Below are 12,290 nucleotides of genomic sequence, written 5' to 3' on the forward strand. Positions count from 1 at the left end.
AAAGCATTCTGTTGACAGAACTCTGCATTTGCTTTGACAGTATTATTCCTCAAAAATCTGAAGCATAACAATCTCTCATAAGAATGGCCATACAGGGTCAGACCAAAGATCCATCCAGCCCAGCAGCCTGTCTGCATACAGTGGCCAGTGCCCTAGAGGGTGGAAACCAAAGACAATGATCAAGTGATTTGTCTCCTGCCATCCATCTCCAGCCTCTGACAATCAGAGGCCAGGAATACCATTCCTACCTTGGCTAATAGCCTTTTATGGACCTAACCTCCATGAATTTATCTAGCTCTTACTTAAATTCTGTTACAGTTTTAGCTTTCAGTCTCCTCTGGCAAGGAGTTCCACAGGTAAACTATGCACTAGGTGAAGAACAATTTTTATTAGTTTTAAACCTGCTACCCATTAATTTCATTTGTTGTCCTCTCATTCTTATATTATGGGCACAAGTAGATAACTTCTCCTTATTCACCATCTCCACACCTGTCATAATTTTATATACCTAAAAAATATATACAAGCGAAGATACACATCTCCTAGAACTGGAAGGGACCTTAGGAGGTTATCTAGTCCAGTCCCCAGCCCTCTTATCAGGACTCAGCACTATCCCTGACTTCTATTTGCCCCCATCCCTAAATGGCCACCTCAGGGACTGAATATACAACCCTGGGTTTAGCAGACCAATGCTCAAACCACTGAGCTACACCTCCCCCCCTTGATAGAGTACTGTTCACAGAAGTACAATGTACACACTTCTGTGGAGGCTTCCAGTTGCCAGGTAGCCCTCTTTAGAGCTGCCATTCTGCTTTCTGGCACCAGCAGGCAGTACAGTCTGGCAGCTGTCAAAAGTGCATCTACACAAAACTTGCTATCTCTTGCCAGAGGTTCCACTGAGATTTCCCTGTCCACAGTAACTTCTGTTGACAGATTTTTTCTTGTGCAGACATGGCCTAAGAGTAAGGCAGCTCATAACTTTTTATCCAGTCTTGGCTTCCCTCATGCTTTTCCTGTCTAAAACTGCATCCTATGTCCAACATCTTCACTCTTGAAACCCCCTAGCCACACCCACTTAACACTTTATTTTCACTGCTGACCACCAGTCCTGTAGTCTATTTCCCCATTCTTAACTTTGATTAACGACACAATGTAGAATTTGCAGTCCAATCCAACTCTTCATTTCAATTCTCCCTCCTTCCCATCTCTGCACCATTTTGTAAGATGTATATCACAATGGTGAGGAGGGACAACTTGTGCCACTAGTGCAGCTTAGCGGGTTTGACACTATGCCAGTGTTTAAGATAAGAAGAGAACTAATGTTTCGGTGCATCTAATTATCTGGGTTTTATACACCACTAACACTGGTCAAGTTTACTGCAAAATTGATTTTAGTGCAATTATTTGCAGTGGAAGTATCTTTCAGATATTTGATTTTGTGTTCAAAAATGCAAAAACCTTTCAGCTTTCAACAATAGCTTATCAGCTGTTTGCCATGTCGTATCTCTCCATAATGGGAACATGGGTCATTACAGTATTAGATAATACTTAATCCCTTAATCCTGCAATAAATTTGGGGGGGGGGAAATGTTTGAACTCAACTATGATGTGATGCTTCCTTTGAATAACCCTGTTTATCTACACATATTTGCAGTAATAATCACAAGTAACTTAGACGCTCAACAATTTGATAGAATATTTATTTGTGAGTTCACAATACCACCTTCTGAACTTGAGCAGATAAGCCGCATGAGTGCATTATGCTGTGGCCTTTGACTTCTTCTCTTGTTTGTTTTTGTGCTGCACAAGAAAAAGAAGATTACTCTCCAAAGATACATACAAAATGCATAATAATGTTTATATTAGAAATCTAACTTGAGTCTCACGTTTTGAGCATGGCGCAGGATAGTATTGCGTCGCATGGTCTTGGCGTATGGATTCAGTTTTATCATGACTCTCAGATTCTTCAGAGGATTCTTCTTGAGAACCCTACGGTGAATCTTTTTACTTGAGAGAAAGAAAACACAAAGGCAATTCTCAACGAGTGTACTTCAATGAAATGCAAAACTGAGTTTGAATACATTGTACTAACCCCCCCCCTCGGAAAAGTGGTCTTACAGACCACGTTACCGCAGTGTAGTAGACCCACGACCTTAAGGAGGTTGTGTTCTTGGCAACCTCTGTGTAAGGTGAATTTTTGCATAACTTGGGAGCCAAGAAACTCACCAGCATAGCAGCACTGGTCAGTTTCCTGGCTCCCCACTTATATGAAAATGCAACTTATGTGGTGGACAGCCTCCTGTGAGCAGCAGAGCCAGGCTCCAGCTCCCACTGCTCAGAGGAGCCAGGAAACTGACCAGCACATTGCTGGTCAGTTTCCTGGCTCCCAAGCTGGGGTGGCTTCTCCTTGGCTACCCACAGCTGGGGGGATCCAGGAAGAAGCCATGCCACTGTGGCTGCCTGCCTGGCTTCCCCCAGCTGGGGGAACAGACAGCCACAGAGTGGCTTCGAGTTGCGCTTAACTTGTGTTAACGGATGTTAAGTGCAACCCGAAATCACACATTTCAGGGGTTTACTGTAGACCACTGATAGCTGTAGTCTTAAACCCAGACACCCTGATATGTAGTTCCATAAGGACACAGGGAAAGCCCAAAGAATTACATTACACATGCATAGCACTCTCAGCTGGGAAGGGACTGATCACATTCATTTCATACTTCATTTAGCTTAGGGGAAAAATGGAGGGCTAGTCAGTTACACTTATGTTTTCATACATTAAGATAGTATTGCATTTTTGGCTTTAAACACAGCAAATTCTGTAAATTCCTACTGAAGCTGTAAATTGCTACTGAATAGTTGGAAAGTTTCAAATATTCAATTTATATTCAAAACTTCTAGAACCACTTGACCATATAGCCTGAATTAAACTACATAAAGCCAAGATCTTCACAGGTAAAACCGAAAAAATAAGAGCATTCTGGTCTGCCATGCTGTGTGCCTCACACCCTTACCCCCAAAAAGTTAAACATTAAAATAAATCCTTGCACTCTGTAATTAAATAAAATAAGTACTTTGGTGCACGCAGAGCTTTCTGGATCTCCTGGCTTTTTAAGATTCTTCCAAGGTCTGTATTGGTCATCTTATGCATTGGTAGGCTGCACAAAATACAAACATTTAGAACCACAAGTTAAGTGGGGATATCTTCTCTGTACTCAGCCTTTTTAAAAAGCCTTACAGCCTGAGTAAACATCAATCTTATCACTAAAAACTACAGAACTTCTGCATTGACTAGTACCATATCATCTGTCAGAAGTCTTACCAAAATTTGTAGCCAAGTCAGATTCTAGACATACATACTTATAGTCACTCTTTAAGGTAGCAGGTTTGCGCCAGGTACCATACAACTCATCCAGCTTACGGAATGCACTTTCAGTCCAAATGCAGAAACGCCCAACATGACCACCTGGAGCAAGTCTCAAAAGATTCAGCTTGTTTACGTTGAGAAGAGTAATTCCTATAAAATGAGACAATTTTGCAGCTCAGTCCAGAAAACTCAAATCTGGGTTTACTAGTTTTACAGGCCGTATGCTACAAAGAGATATATGGGTATCAAGATGTGGGGGGGGGGGTAGGGGGGAGAGAAATGAAACATTTGTTTTCCAATGATTTTTATAAAGGAGAAAAACAAACAAAACCAAAAAAAACCACAATACTGCTCCATAGGAACATTTCAGCAAATAAATGAAGCAGATCTCTAACCATACCAACAATGCCCTTAAACAGATTCTTTCAGAGGTATATACATTTGCTGAAATCAAAAGTAGTCAGAACTTCCACAAAATCATGTGTTTCAGAAACACGGACCAATGAAGTGGAATGTCATCATACTAGGCAATCTCCTCTGATGAGACAGTCAGACACCCAGTAACAGACACACTACAATTTATTCGGTCATTCAAAGTTACCTGGGATATTTCTAAAAGCCTTGATGATGCCATTGTCCTCATTATAGATAATGCAGGGTCCCCTGCGTTGGATGCGACGGCGATTCCTCATTTTACCCTTCCCAGCCCGCATACGCTGAGAGGCATAAACCTACATAAGAAAGAAAACATGCAGAAATCCAAACAGTGCGGATCCTACTATTACAAGACCGCACAAGCAAGTCAGATCTTCACAATCACCACTGTTCATCTGAAACACGGACCAGTGAAGTGTTCATCATTTTGGAGATAAATCAGGGTATTAAAATATTTTTCTATATAACCATGAAATGAAGAGTCTTCCAGTGAAACAGAAGCTGTGTCTACGCGTGCACGCTACTTCGAAGTAGCGGCACTAACTTCGAAATAGCACCCGTCGCAGCTACACGCGTCGGGCGCTATTTCGAAGTTAACTTCGACGTTAGGCGGCGAGACGTGGAAGTCGCTAACCTCATGAGGGGATCGGAATAGCGCCCTACTTCGACGTTCAACATCGAAGTAGGGACCGTGTAGACGATCCGCGTCCTGCAACGTCAAAATTGTGGGGTCCTCCATGGCAGCCATCAGCTGAGGGGTTGAGAGACGCTCTCTCTCCAGCCCGTGCGGGGCTCTATGGTCACCGTGTGCAGCAGCCCTTAGCCCAGGGCTTCTGGCTGCTGCTGCTGCAGCGGGGGATTCATGCAGCATGCACAGGGTCTGCAACTCGTTGTCGGCTCTGTGTATCTTGTGCTGTTTAGTGCAAGTGTGTCTGGGAGGGGCCCTTTAAGGGAGCGGCTGGCTGTTGAGTCCACCCTGTGACCCTGTCTGCAGCTGTGCCTGGCACCCTTATTTCGATGTGTGCTACTGTGGCGTGTAGACGTTCCCTCGCTGCGCCTATTTCGATGTGGTGCTGCGCAACGTCGATGTTGAACATCGACGTTGCCAGCCCTGGAGAACGTGTAGACGTTATTCATCGAAATAGCCTATTTCGATGTCGCCACATCGAAATAGGCTACTTCGATGTAGGCTTCACATGTAGACGTAGCCGGATAGTGACATGCATAAGCCTAGCAAAAGGAAAATTTGCATCGACTAGCTATAATTTCCTTTGAACTCACTATAATTCATCCAAGTGTTGCATCAAGATACAATCAGAGCATATAAATCAAAAATGTATCATTTACTAACTAAATTAGAGCAAACAAATGTTTACGTTCTAAGATGTAGCCTGACATCAGCACTGTTTTAATATGAACCAACAGGGCACCGTTGTAGCCAAGAAGGCTAACTGTATATGGTGGTCATTAGTAGGAGCACTGACAGCAGGTCTAGCAAAGCGACTATTCCCCTTTATTTGGCATTGGTGAGACTACACTCCCAGCCCCACTACAGAAAAGATGTAGGCTCACTGGAGAGTCCAGCGGAGGGCAGGAAAAATGATTAGGGGACTGGAGCTTATGACTTATAAGGAGAGGCTGTGAATTTAGGCTTATTTAGTCTACAAAAAAGTGAGGGAGGAATTGATAGCAGCCTTCAACCACCTGAGGGGGGGTTCCAAAGAGGATGGAGAGCAGCTGATCTCAGTGGTGACAGATGACAGAAGGAGCAATGGTATAAGTTGTAGTGGGGGAGGTCTAGATTACCTAATATCCTTCCATAGGAGTCTAAGCCCTGGCTCAACAAAGTCCTAGCTAGGATCATTTAATTGGGATTGGTCCTGCTTTCAGCAGGTGGTTGGACTCAATGACCTCCTGAGATCTCTTCCAACCCTACGATTCTACTTATTGTAACCAACTCACCTTTTTAATGTCATTCCATGCTTTAAGCTTCTTCAGAAGCAGAACAGCTTCCTTGGTTTTCTTGTAACCCTCAACTTTGTCCTCAACAACCAGAGGAAGTTCTGGGACCTCCTCAATGCGGTGTCCTGATAAGGATTTTATGAGAATTTAATTATAAATGAATTACTCATTCCCTTTTTTGCCCATATAAATCTAAATGTGATGACAAGAAACACAAAAGCACATTAGTGTCCCCACAAATCACACCTCTACAGCCAAGGTTAGTTCAACCTGTCTTTGGCCTCTACTAAGGGTAACAATCAGTGGTGATCCAGAATGTAACTGAAAACTGGTACTTCAGCAACTGAGTACTATAAACTACCAGAAGATGCACACCAATGACAGGCTGTTTCCATTCAGTTTTGCAAAACTTCAGTATATTGTTCATTTTTGCGCAACATATATATTCCTTTTATTTCAATATTTCACATGCAACAGATACCATTAAAAGAAGTTATACTGTAATATTGTTCAACACAATTTTGTTGGAGTAAACTGAAGTACCGTACGACCTTAAAAAAAAAAAAAAAAGGTTTCTCTCACTTTATCTTACAACCTACTTTATTCACAGGTTTGTGCCAAACGGCAATACAATAATAAACTGTTGGCACACTGTTATATAGCAGTAACCAGTCAGCATTCTGGAAATCTCAACATACCCACCTTTAGACATGACCAGTGCTGGGAGAGCAGAAGCTGCCAGTGCAGAACAGATGGCATACCGTTTCTGAGTTGTATTTACTCTGCGGTGCCAACGTCGCCAAGTTTTGGTTGGGGCAAACATACGTCCTCCCCGACACATCTATGCATCCACAGTTAAGAATAAAACTTTTGACATGTTTTTAGAAAACAAGATCTTAAGACTTGCTCAGCATTAGCTGTTCGTCAACCATCTGTACCAGCTCACTGACAGCAGGCAACTGTCACTGAGTACAGAGTAAGACGCAAATTACGACATCATGGCAAGCTAAACAAACAGCTATGCGTGTCTCGAAAAATTAAAAGATCTAACTGGGTTACATCAGTTACCAGATAATAGTTTTGTACATTAAAATAAATCTGAATCCAGACAAATCGAACTTGAGCCTTCATATTACTATCAACTTTTGAATTCTTTATGATGCAGCCCAATCTACAGTATGTAATTATTACCATAAAGAGAAAAAACTTCACCTTTCCATGATCTTAATAATCAGAAGATTTCTGCTCCTCTGTTAAAAAGTTCATTTTTACGTCTACTGAACAGTCACAGCCAAAAGCAAAAGGATACATTTCCGAAAGCACCTTGGCCAGAGCGATGAGTTCCACCACCTCGCACTCGGGGAATACGAGCAACAGCTCTTCCAGTACCCCAAGATTCAGCACTGGTCTGATGTCCTGAAACAATAGGACGTTGAATTCATCAGTAAAAGTCCAGAGAAAGAAAAAAAGAAACTGTTTCACTATGTCACAGGAATAAATAGTTCCAAAGAATCAGAACTTCCACTGATATCATATAGTTCAGAAACACGGACCAATGAAGTGGAATCTCATCATTTCTGTGTAGTGAAGGAATTAAAATAGGTTTTGCAGGCTGAACACCAGTTGGGATAAAAACAAAGACAGGGACTATCATACTCTACTACCAGAATGATGATATAAATTACCAAGTTTAGTGAGCTTTAAAATGTAAACTATAAACATATGTTTGCACATCAAGTAGGATTATGGCTCTTAAATACTTGGATTGGATGCTCCTGAAGAAAAATTGTAGCATCAGCACTCTCTATCAGATCATAAACAATCATACCATCTCAATTATAATAGAAAACCGAGGTGATGACTTAACCATTAATGGCAATGGTTCTCAAGCAGGGTTGTGTGTATCTCTATAGATACATCAACTATCTAGATTAGTGCTTCTCAGTCTGGGGGTTCAGACAGAGCAACACAGAATAGATTTAAAAGCGGGGGGGGGGGGGGGGGCATAAAGCAGGGCAACTGGCTGGAACTCTATGTCATAAGAGCCCTACAAAGCTAAGTTACACCTCCTGAAAGGCATACAGTACTCTGTAAAGGTTGAAAGCCACAGTTTTATGGCACTGCTTGTAAGAGGGCTGTTAAGTGATTTTGTCTAACAAAAATTCCCATTGTGATTCTACACGAGCCTGTTCAAATTATATATACAAATCATACCTGCAAGTTCACTAACAGCATAGGGTTGTCTATTGTTCTTGCGCAAATTGGTGTGAACAAAGTTTACAATGTCAGGACGAACAGGAGCCTTAAATACAGCAGGCATGGTGACATTTTTGCCGGATACCTCCCCCTTTTCGGAGTACACACATATTAATGGACGAGTACAAGCCTAAAAAAGACAAACAGTTTTCATTAGTACCAATAAAGTGAATGGTTCAGATTCAAAATGTGGTAAAATACTGCTGAGTCAAGTTTCCTCAATTCAACAGCACCAGCATGCAATTACTGAATTCCAGAGAATATGCAAATTATATCATCACAGCAATCACTATTTCCATTTATACTTATGCCATATGTCTTCAACAAAACAAAGCAGCACAGCTACCTCTGTTACTATTCAAATGTCTTCATAATAATTTACAAGTAGTTGCACACACACTTGGGAGGTTAACACAACAATGTCGCTAATTATTAAAGAACCACTGTTACAATATGACTTAGGATAGGACACTCATTTTTGATGCACAAAATACTGATTCAAAAATGATTCTATTCTGTACAGGATTCTAATATAAATTAAACTGCATTTTTATATGAAGACTGCGTAAGGACTCTCTCTCTCTCTCTGTATATATAAAGTTTAGAGTCCTGACAACCTCTCTTTCTCTACAAGTATGGGGGGGGGTGTTAGCCGTGTTAATCTGGATCTGTAACAGCAACGAAGGGTCCTGTGGCACTTTATAGACTAACAGAAAAGTTTCTTTCTCTACATAGACCATTCTAATTGCTGCTGGTGAAAAGAACTCCAAGGTTTCAAACTACAGATTTCTCCTCCAAATCACTTTGTGTGGCAATGTTAAAGGTTTCCCCTCCCTTCTTCCCTAGTTTTACTTATATAAACATTTAACTAGTAACAATGACACATACTGTATATTGGAAGATCTCCTTAAAATGACAGTATCATTGCTATGAATTTCTAACACTGAAAGCTGCCTCATGAGGGCGATCAGGACCACAATCAGGTAAATCTGGAGGCTGGCAACAAACACGGAGCTACAGGCTGTTCACACCAGGTCCTGCCTAGTGCTACTACTGCGAAAACTGTAAGACGGTTTCACCACACTTGTTTTTCCAGCCCTATTGTATTTTGTGGCCCGAAGAGAAGGGCGGGGAGCGGGGCCCCGCATGATCCATTTTAACAACCAGCCCAGTGTCCTCCCGTGCGCCCCCTCCCCCAGTTCCCAAACTCTCCGATGAGCTGCGGGATCACAACCACGATCCGTTTGCGGGAGCCAGGCTCCTTTCCGGACCCCCAGCGCACACCAGCCTGCTCCCACTTCCCTCCCGCCCAGGCCTATACGCCGCCCGCGCCGGCCCCACGCGGCAGGCCGAACGCTGACGACTCCAAAATGGCGGTCCAGCGCCGCTCCCGACACCCTCCGACGGCAGGCGGCCCGGCTCTGCCCGCCGATTCCTCTCCCACTCCGTGGCTCGACCCTCTCCCCGCATCCTCTTGCCGCCTCGCCACCCATAGGCCCGACGCCCCAAGCCGCGCCTCACCATGCTGGCGGCGGAGCCTCGCGCTCTCGCTCCTCACTCCGCCACGGCCTCAGCCGGAAAAGGAAGGACCTATTGCAACCCTCTCTCTATAAGTAACCTTCCACCGCACCCTTCCCTACACCATCCCCCCCCAGACTCGCCCGGCCCGGGCCCCAAACCGCGTCCGCTACTCTCCCATCCACCCTCCGATTGAGTTGTAGGGATATTCTCAGACCGCGACCCTCCCCTCGCTTCCCATCCCGCCCGAGCCTGGGGACTATTTTATGGCGGATGAATTCCGAGCCTGGTCGAAGGCTGGCTGACAGAAGTGTAACATAAAGGGCGTTTTTTATAAAACCCCGATTGTCTCATGACGAGGATAATAAGCAATGACCCGTGAGCGCTGGACACATTAAAAAGTGTTTTCTGGTCGCGGCCTATGCTGGGTGTAGTCCCGGCTGGAGGGGCCGTGACCCCGGAGGGGCGGGAAGGCGCGGAGTTCGCTCGCTTGCCCTGCCCGAGAGTCGCGGGCAATGGGTTCCCCCAGGCACCAGGCGGCCCTGCGGCTCTACGACTGCCTGCTGCAGTGAGTGCTCCCTGGCCCGGCCCGGCTCCTGAGGCTGCTGATAGCGGTCCGGCTCCGAGCCGCTCGCTGAGGGGGCGCGGGGTGGCGGGAAAGGGAGACGAGCTCGTGTGAGGAGAAAGGCGCGGGCCCGCTGTTGGGGCTCTGGCTAGGTGTGGGGGAGGGCGCCGCTGCGAGGAGCCGGCGGGGGCAGCCGGGGCTAGTGGCCCCACCCGAGCCGTTGCAGCTCCGATCCGAAGCGGGTCACCCCCGCAGGGTGGGGCATCCCGGTTTGCGGGAGGGGGCTCTTCGGGCCAGTGCTGGGGTGGGGATGGGCCGTGCCCTGGGAGCAGTTGCCTTGGCAGCCTGTTCCGTGCGCTCAGTGCAGAGGGTGCCTCGGGGCTGAGCTTTGGCCTCCTGCTCCCAGGCATTTCCAGAGCACTCTAGCTGGGTGCCCAACCCGCGAGGATTTTGTTATCCCAACTCAGTAAGTGCCCCGCCACCCTGCCTGTGGGCAGCTCTACACCCAAGCAGAAACCGAATTGAGGTACCCAACATTAATTACGTCGCTGGAGTCGAGGCACCTTACATCGAGCTTCCAGGCTGTCTCCGGCTACATCTACAGTATCTGGAAGATTGACCCTTTCAGGGTCGATCTTCTGGGTTTCGACTTTCTGCTCCTGGTCGGGATGCATGAAATCGACCCATCCAGATCAGCAGTTGACTCCAATGCTCCTCGCTATCTGGAGGAGTAAGGGAGGTTGATGAGAGAAAATTCCTCAGGACAGCCAAATAAGTTGATTCTAGCTATGCAATTGCCATAGCTAGAACTGCATATCTGAATTCGACTTATTTTGTCAGTGTAGATCTGCCTTGCTACTAACAAGGGAGCAGGAGTACCAGCGCTGGCACAGATGCCCTGTGAGGTCAATTTAGTGTGTTTCTAGCAGGTGCGCTAACTCAAACTCCAGAAGATCGACCGCAGCACCATCAGTCTTCCCAGAGGTGAAGAGGTAGCCTCTATGTGCTTCCTGGCAGCATTTGATTCTGTGTCTGTGCCTCAGGCCTGCGCTGCACCATGTCACAATCAAACTGACTTCCCTAGGTTGCTCAGAAGTGTGAAAATGCTCGTGTTTTCAGTGCCATGTTATGTTGACTTTATGCCCAATGTAGAGGTGGCTTGATTGTTGGAAGGATTCTTCCACCAGCATTGCTACTGCCTCTTGGAGAGATGGATTAACTACATTGACAAAACCTTTCATTTGAAGTAGGAAGCATTTGCACTGTAGCAGTACAAGCATTTACACTGTAGTATACACATGGTCTTATACGTTGCAGAGGAGGCTGTCAATGCTAACTAAGTAGTTGTAAGAGGAGATCAGTATAGTCAGTTAGAAGTTGGTAGTATCCATATTGGACAAAATGTTATGGCTGATACATTAATTTATTATAGTTAAAGGGGAGAGTCATGCAGGAATGGACAATTAAAAAAAGTGGCAGCCTGACAGGATTAGTCCCTTTCTAGAATCTAAGTTTGCATCAGACCAAGTTAAGACCAAGACTGACTCCATTTTTTTCTAACCAGCTGCCACTCATTTTTGTTTGCAAGCCGATGAGAGCAGCAGGAAGCGAAACAAGCCAGGAAAGGCTTCCAGCCGCTCTTATTGGCTGCAAACAGTGATCTGTGATCAATGAGAGCTGCAATTGCCTAATATATGTGGAGAAGCAGGTAAATATAGAGGTTGGGGGTCCATCAGGGACTAACCCTGGCAAACTGGGGCCGTCCTACAGTCTGGTATTTGCCCAATCCTGGAGTAATGGCGGGGGAAGCTAGATGCAAAAAAGTGAGTGTGTTTTGGATAGAAGAAACTGGAGTCAATATTGGTCTTGCATTGGTCTAGTCCAAATTTGGGTCTTGATTCTAGAAAGGAGTGGCTATGAGCAGACCCTTACCAGAGGGGTGGGGAGCCTACACCCCACAGGCTGGATCCACACCCCCCCACCCAGCTTGTCTTGGTCTGGCCCGAAAGACTCAGGGCTCCTTTCCATAGCAGGACAAGCCAGCACTGGCACTCCAGCCCTGTGGCAAGCCTCGGCTTCCCCCAGCCTGGCTGGAGTGTCAGCACTGGCTTGCTGCTGTAAGGGAAAGCAGGGGGAAGCTGGCTCTAAAGCCCTTTGTGGCCAGTTTTGGGGAGAAAGCAGCTGTATGCA

General features: G+C 45.5%; 2 protein-coding genes and 4 non-coding genes across 7 annotated transcripts in view; 1 reads left to right on the forward strand and 5 right to left on the reverse strand.

Annotated features, from left to right (window-relative positions):
- Positions 1-1,681: 1,681 nt before the first annotated feature.
- Positions 1,682-9,612, reverse strand: RPL4 (ribosomal protein L4). The gene is made up of 10 exons (XM_075006807.1): positions 9,539-9,612; positions 7,976-8,147; positions 7,071-7,177; positions 6,464-6,602; positions 5,762-5,886; positions 3,966-4,095; positions 3,358-3,514; positions 3,072-3,155; positions 1,887-2,007; positions 1,682-1,800 (listed from the first exon to the last, which is right to left on the reverse strand). The coding sequence occupies exons 1-10, from the start codon at positions 9,539-9,541 to the stop codon at positions 1,759-1,761; spliced, it is 1,080 nt and encodes a 359-aa protein (XP_074862908.1). The 5' UTR covers positions 9,542-9,612; the 3' UTR covers positions 1,682-1,758.
- LOC142019944 (small nucleolar RNA SNORD18) lies at positions 3,821-3,891 on the reverse strand. The gene has a single exon (XR_012647241.1). It is a non-coding gene; the product is annotated as a small nucleolar RNA SNORD18 (small nucleolar RNA).
- Positions 4,163-4,230, reverse strand: LOC142019947 (small nucleolar RNA SNORD18). The gene has a single exon (XR_012647243.1). It is a non-coding gene; the product is annotated as a small nucleolar RNA SNORD18 (small nucleolar RNA).
- On the reverse strand, positions 6,666-6,765 carry LOC142019938 (small nucleolar RNA SNORD16). Its single transcript, XR_012647235.1, has one exon. It is a non-coding gene; the product is annotated as a small nucleolar RNA SNORD16 (small nucleolar RNA).
- Positions 7,270-7,341, reverse strand: LOC142019946 (small nucleolar RNA SNORD18). The gene has a single exon (XR_012647242.1). It is a non-coding gene; the product is annotated as a small nucleolar RNA SNORD18 (small nucleolar RNA).
- The window catches only part of ZWILCH (zwilch kinetochore protein), a 37,727-nt gene continuing 34,469 nt past the window's right edge, over positions 9,033-12,290 (forward strand). The window contains exon 1 of one of the 2 annotated variants that reach the window (XM_075006806.1): positions 9,033-9,081. Coding sequence is in view for 1 of the 2 variants with exons in the window: in XM_075006805.1 (XP_074862906.1) it covers positions 10,051-10,103 (53 nt within the window). In the remaining variant the exon portion in view is untranslated. Of the gene's footprint in view, positions 9,082-9,970; positions 10,104-12,290 lie in introns of those variants that run through there. The other variant, XM_075006805.1, reaches the window with a different exon arrangement.

The sequence above is a fragment of the Carettochelys insculpta genome, chromosome 12, assembly GCF_033958435.1.
Source record: "Carettochelys insculpta isolate YL-2023 chromosome 12, ASM3395843v1, whole genome shotgun sequence".
Classification (NCBI taxonomy): domain Eukaryota; kingdom Metazoa; phylum Chordata; order Testudines; family Carettochelyidae; genus Carettochelys; species Carettochelys insculpta.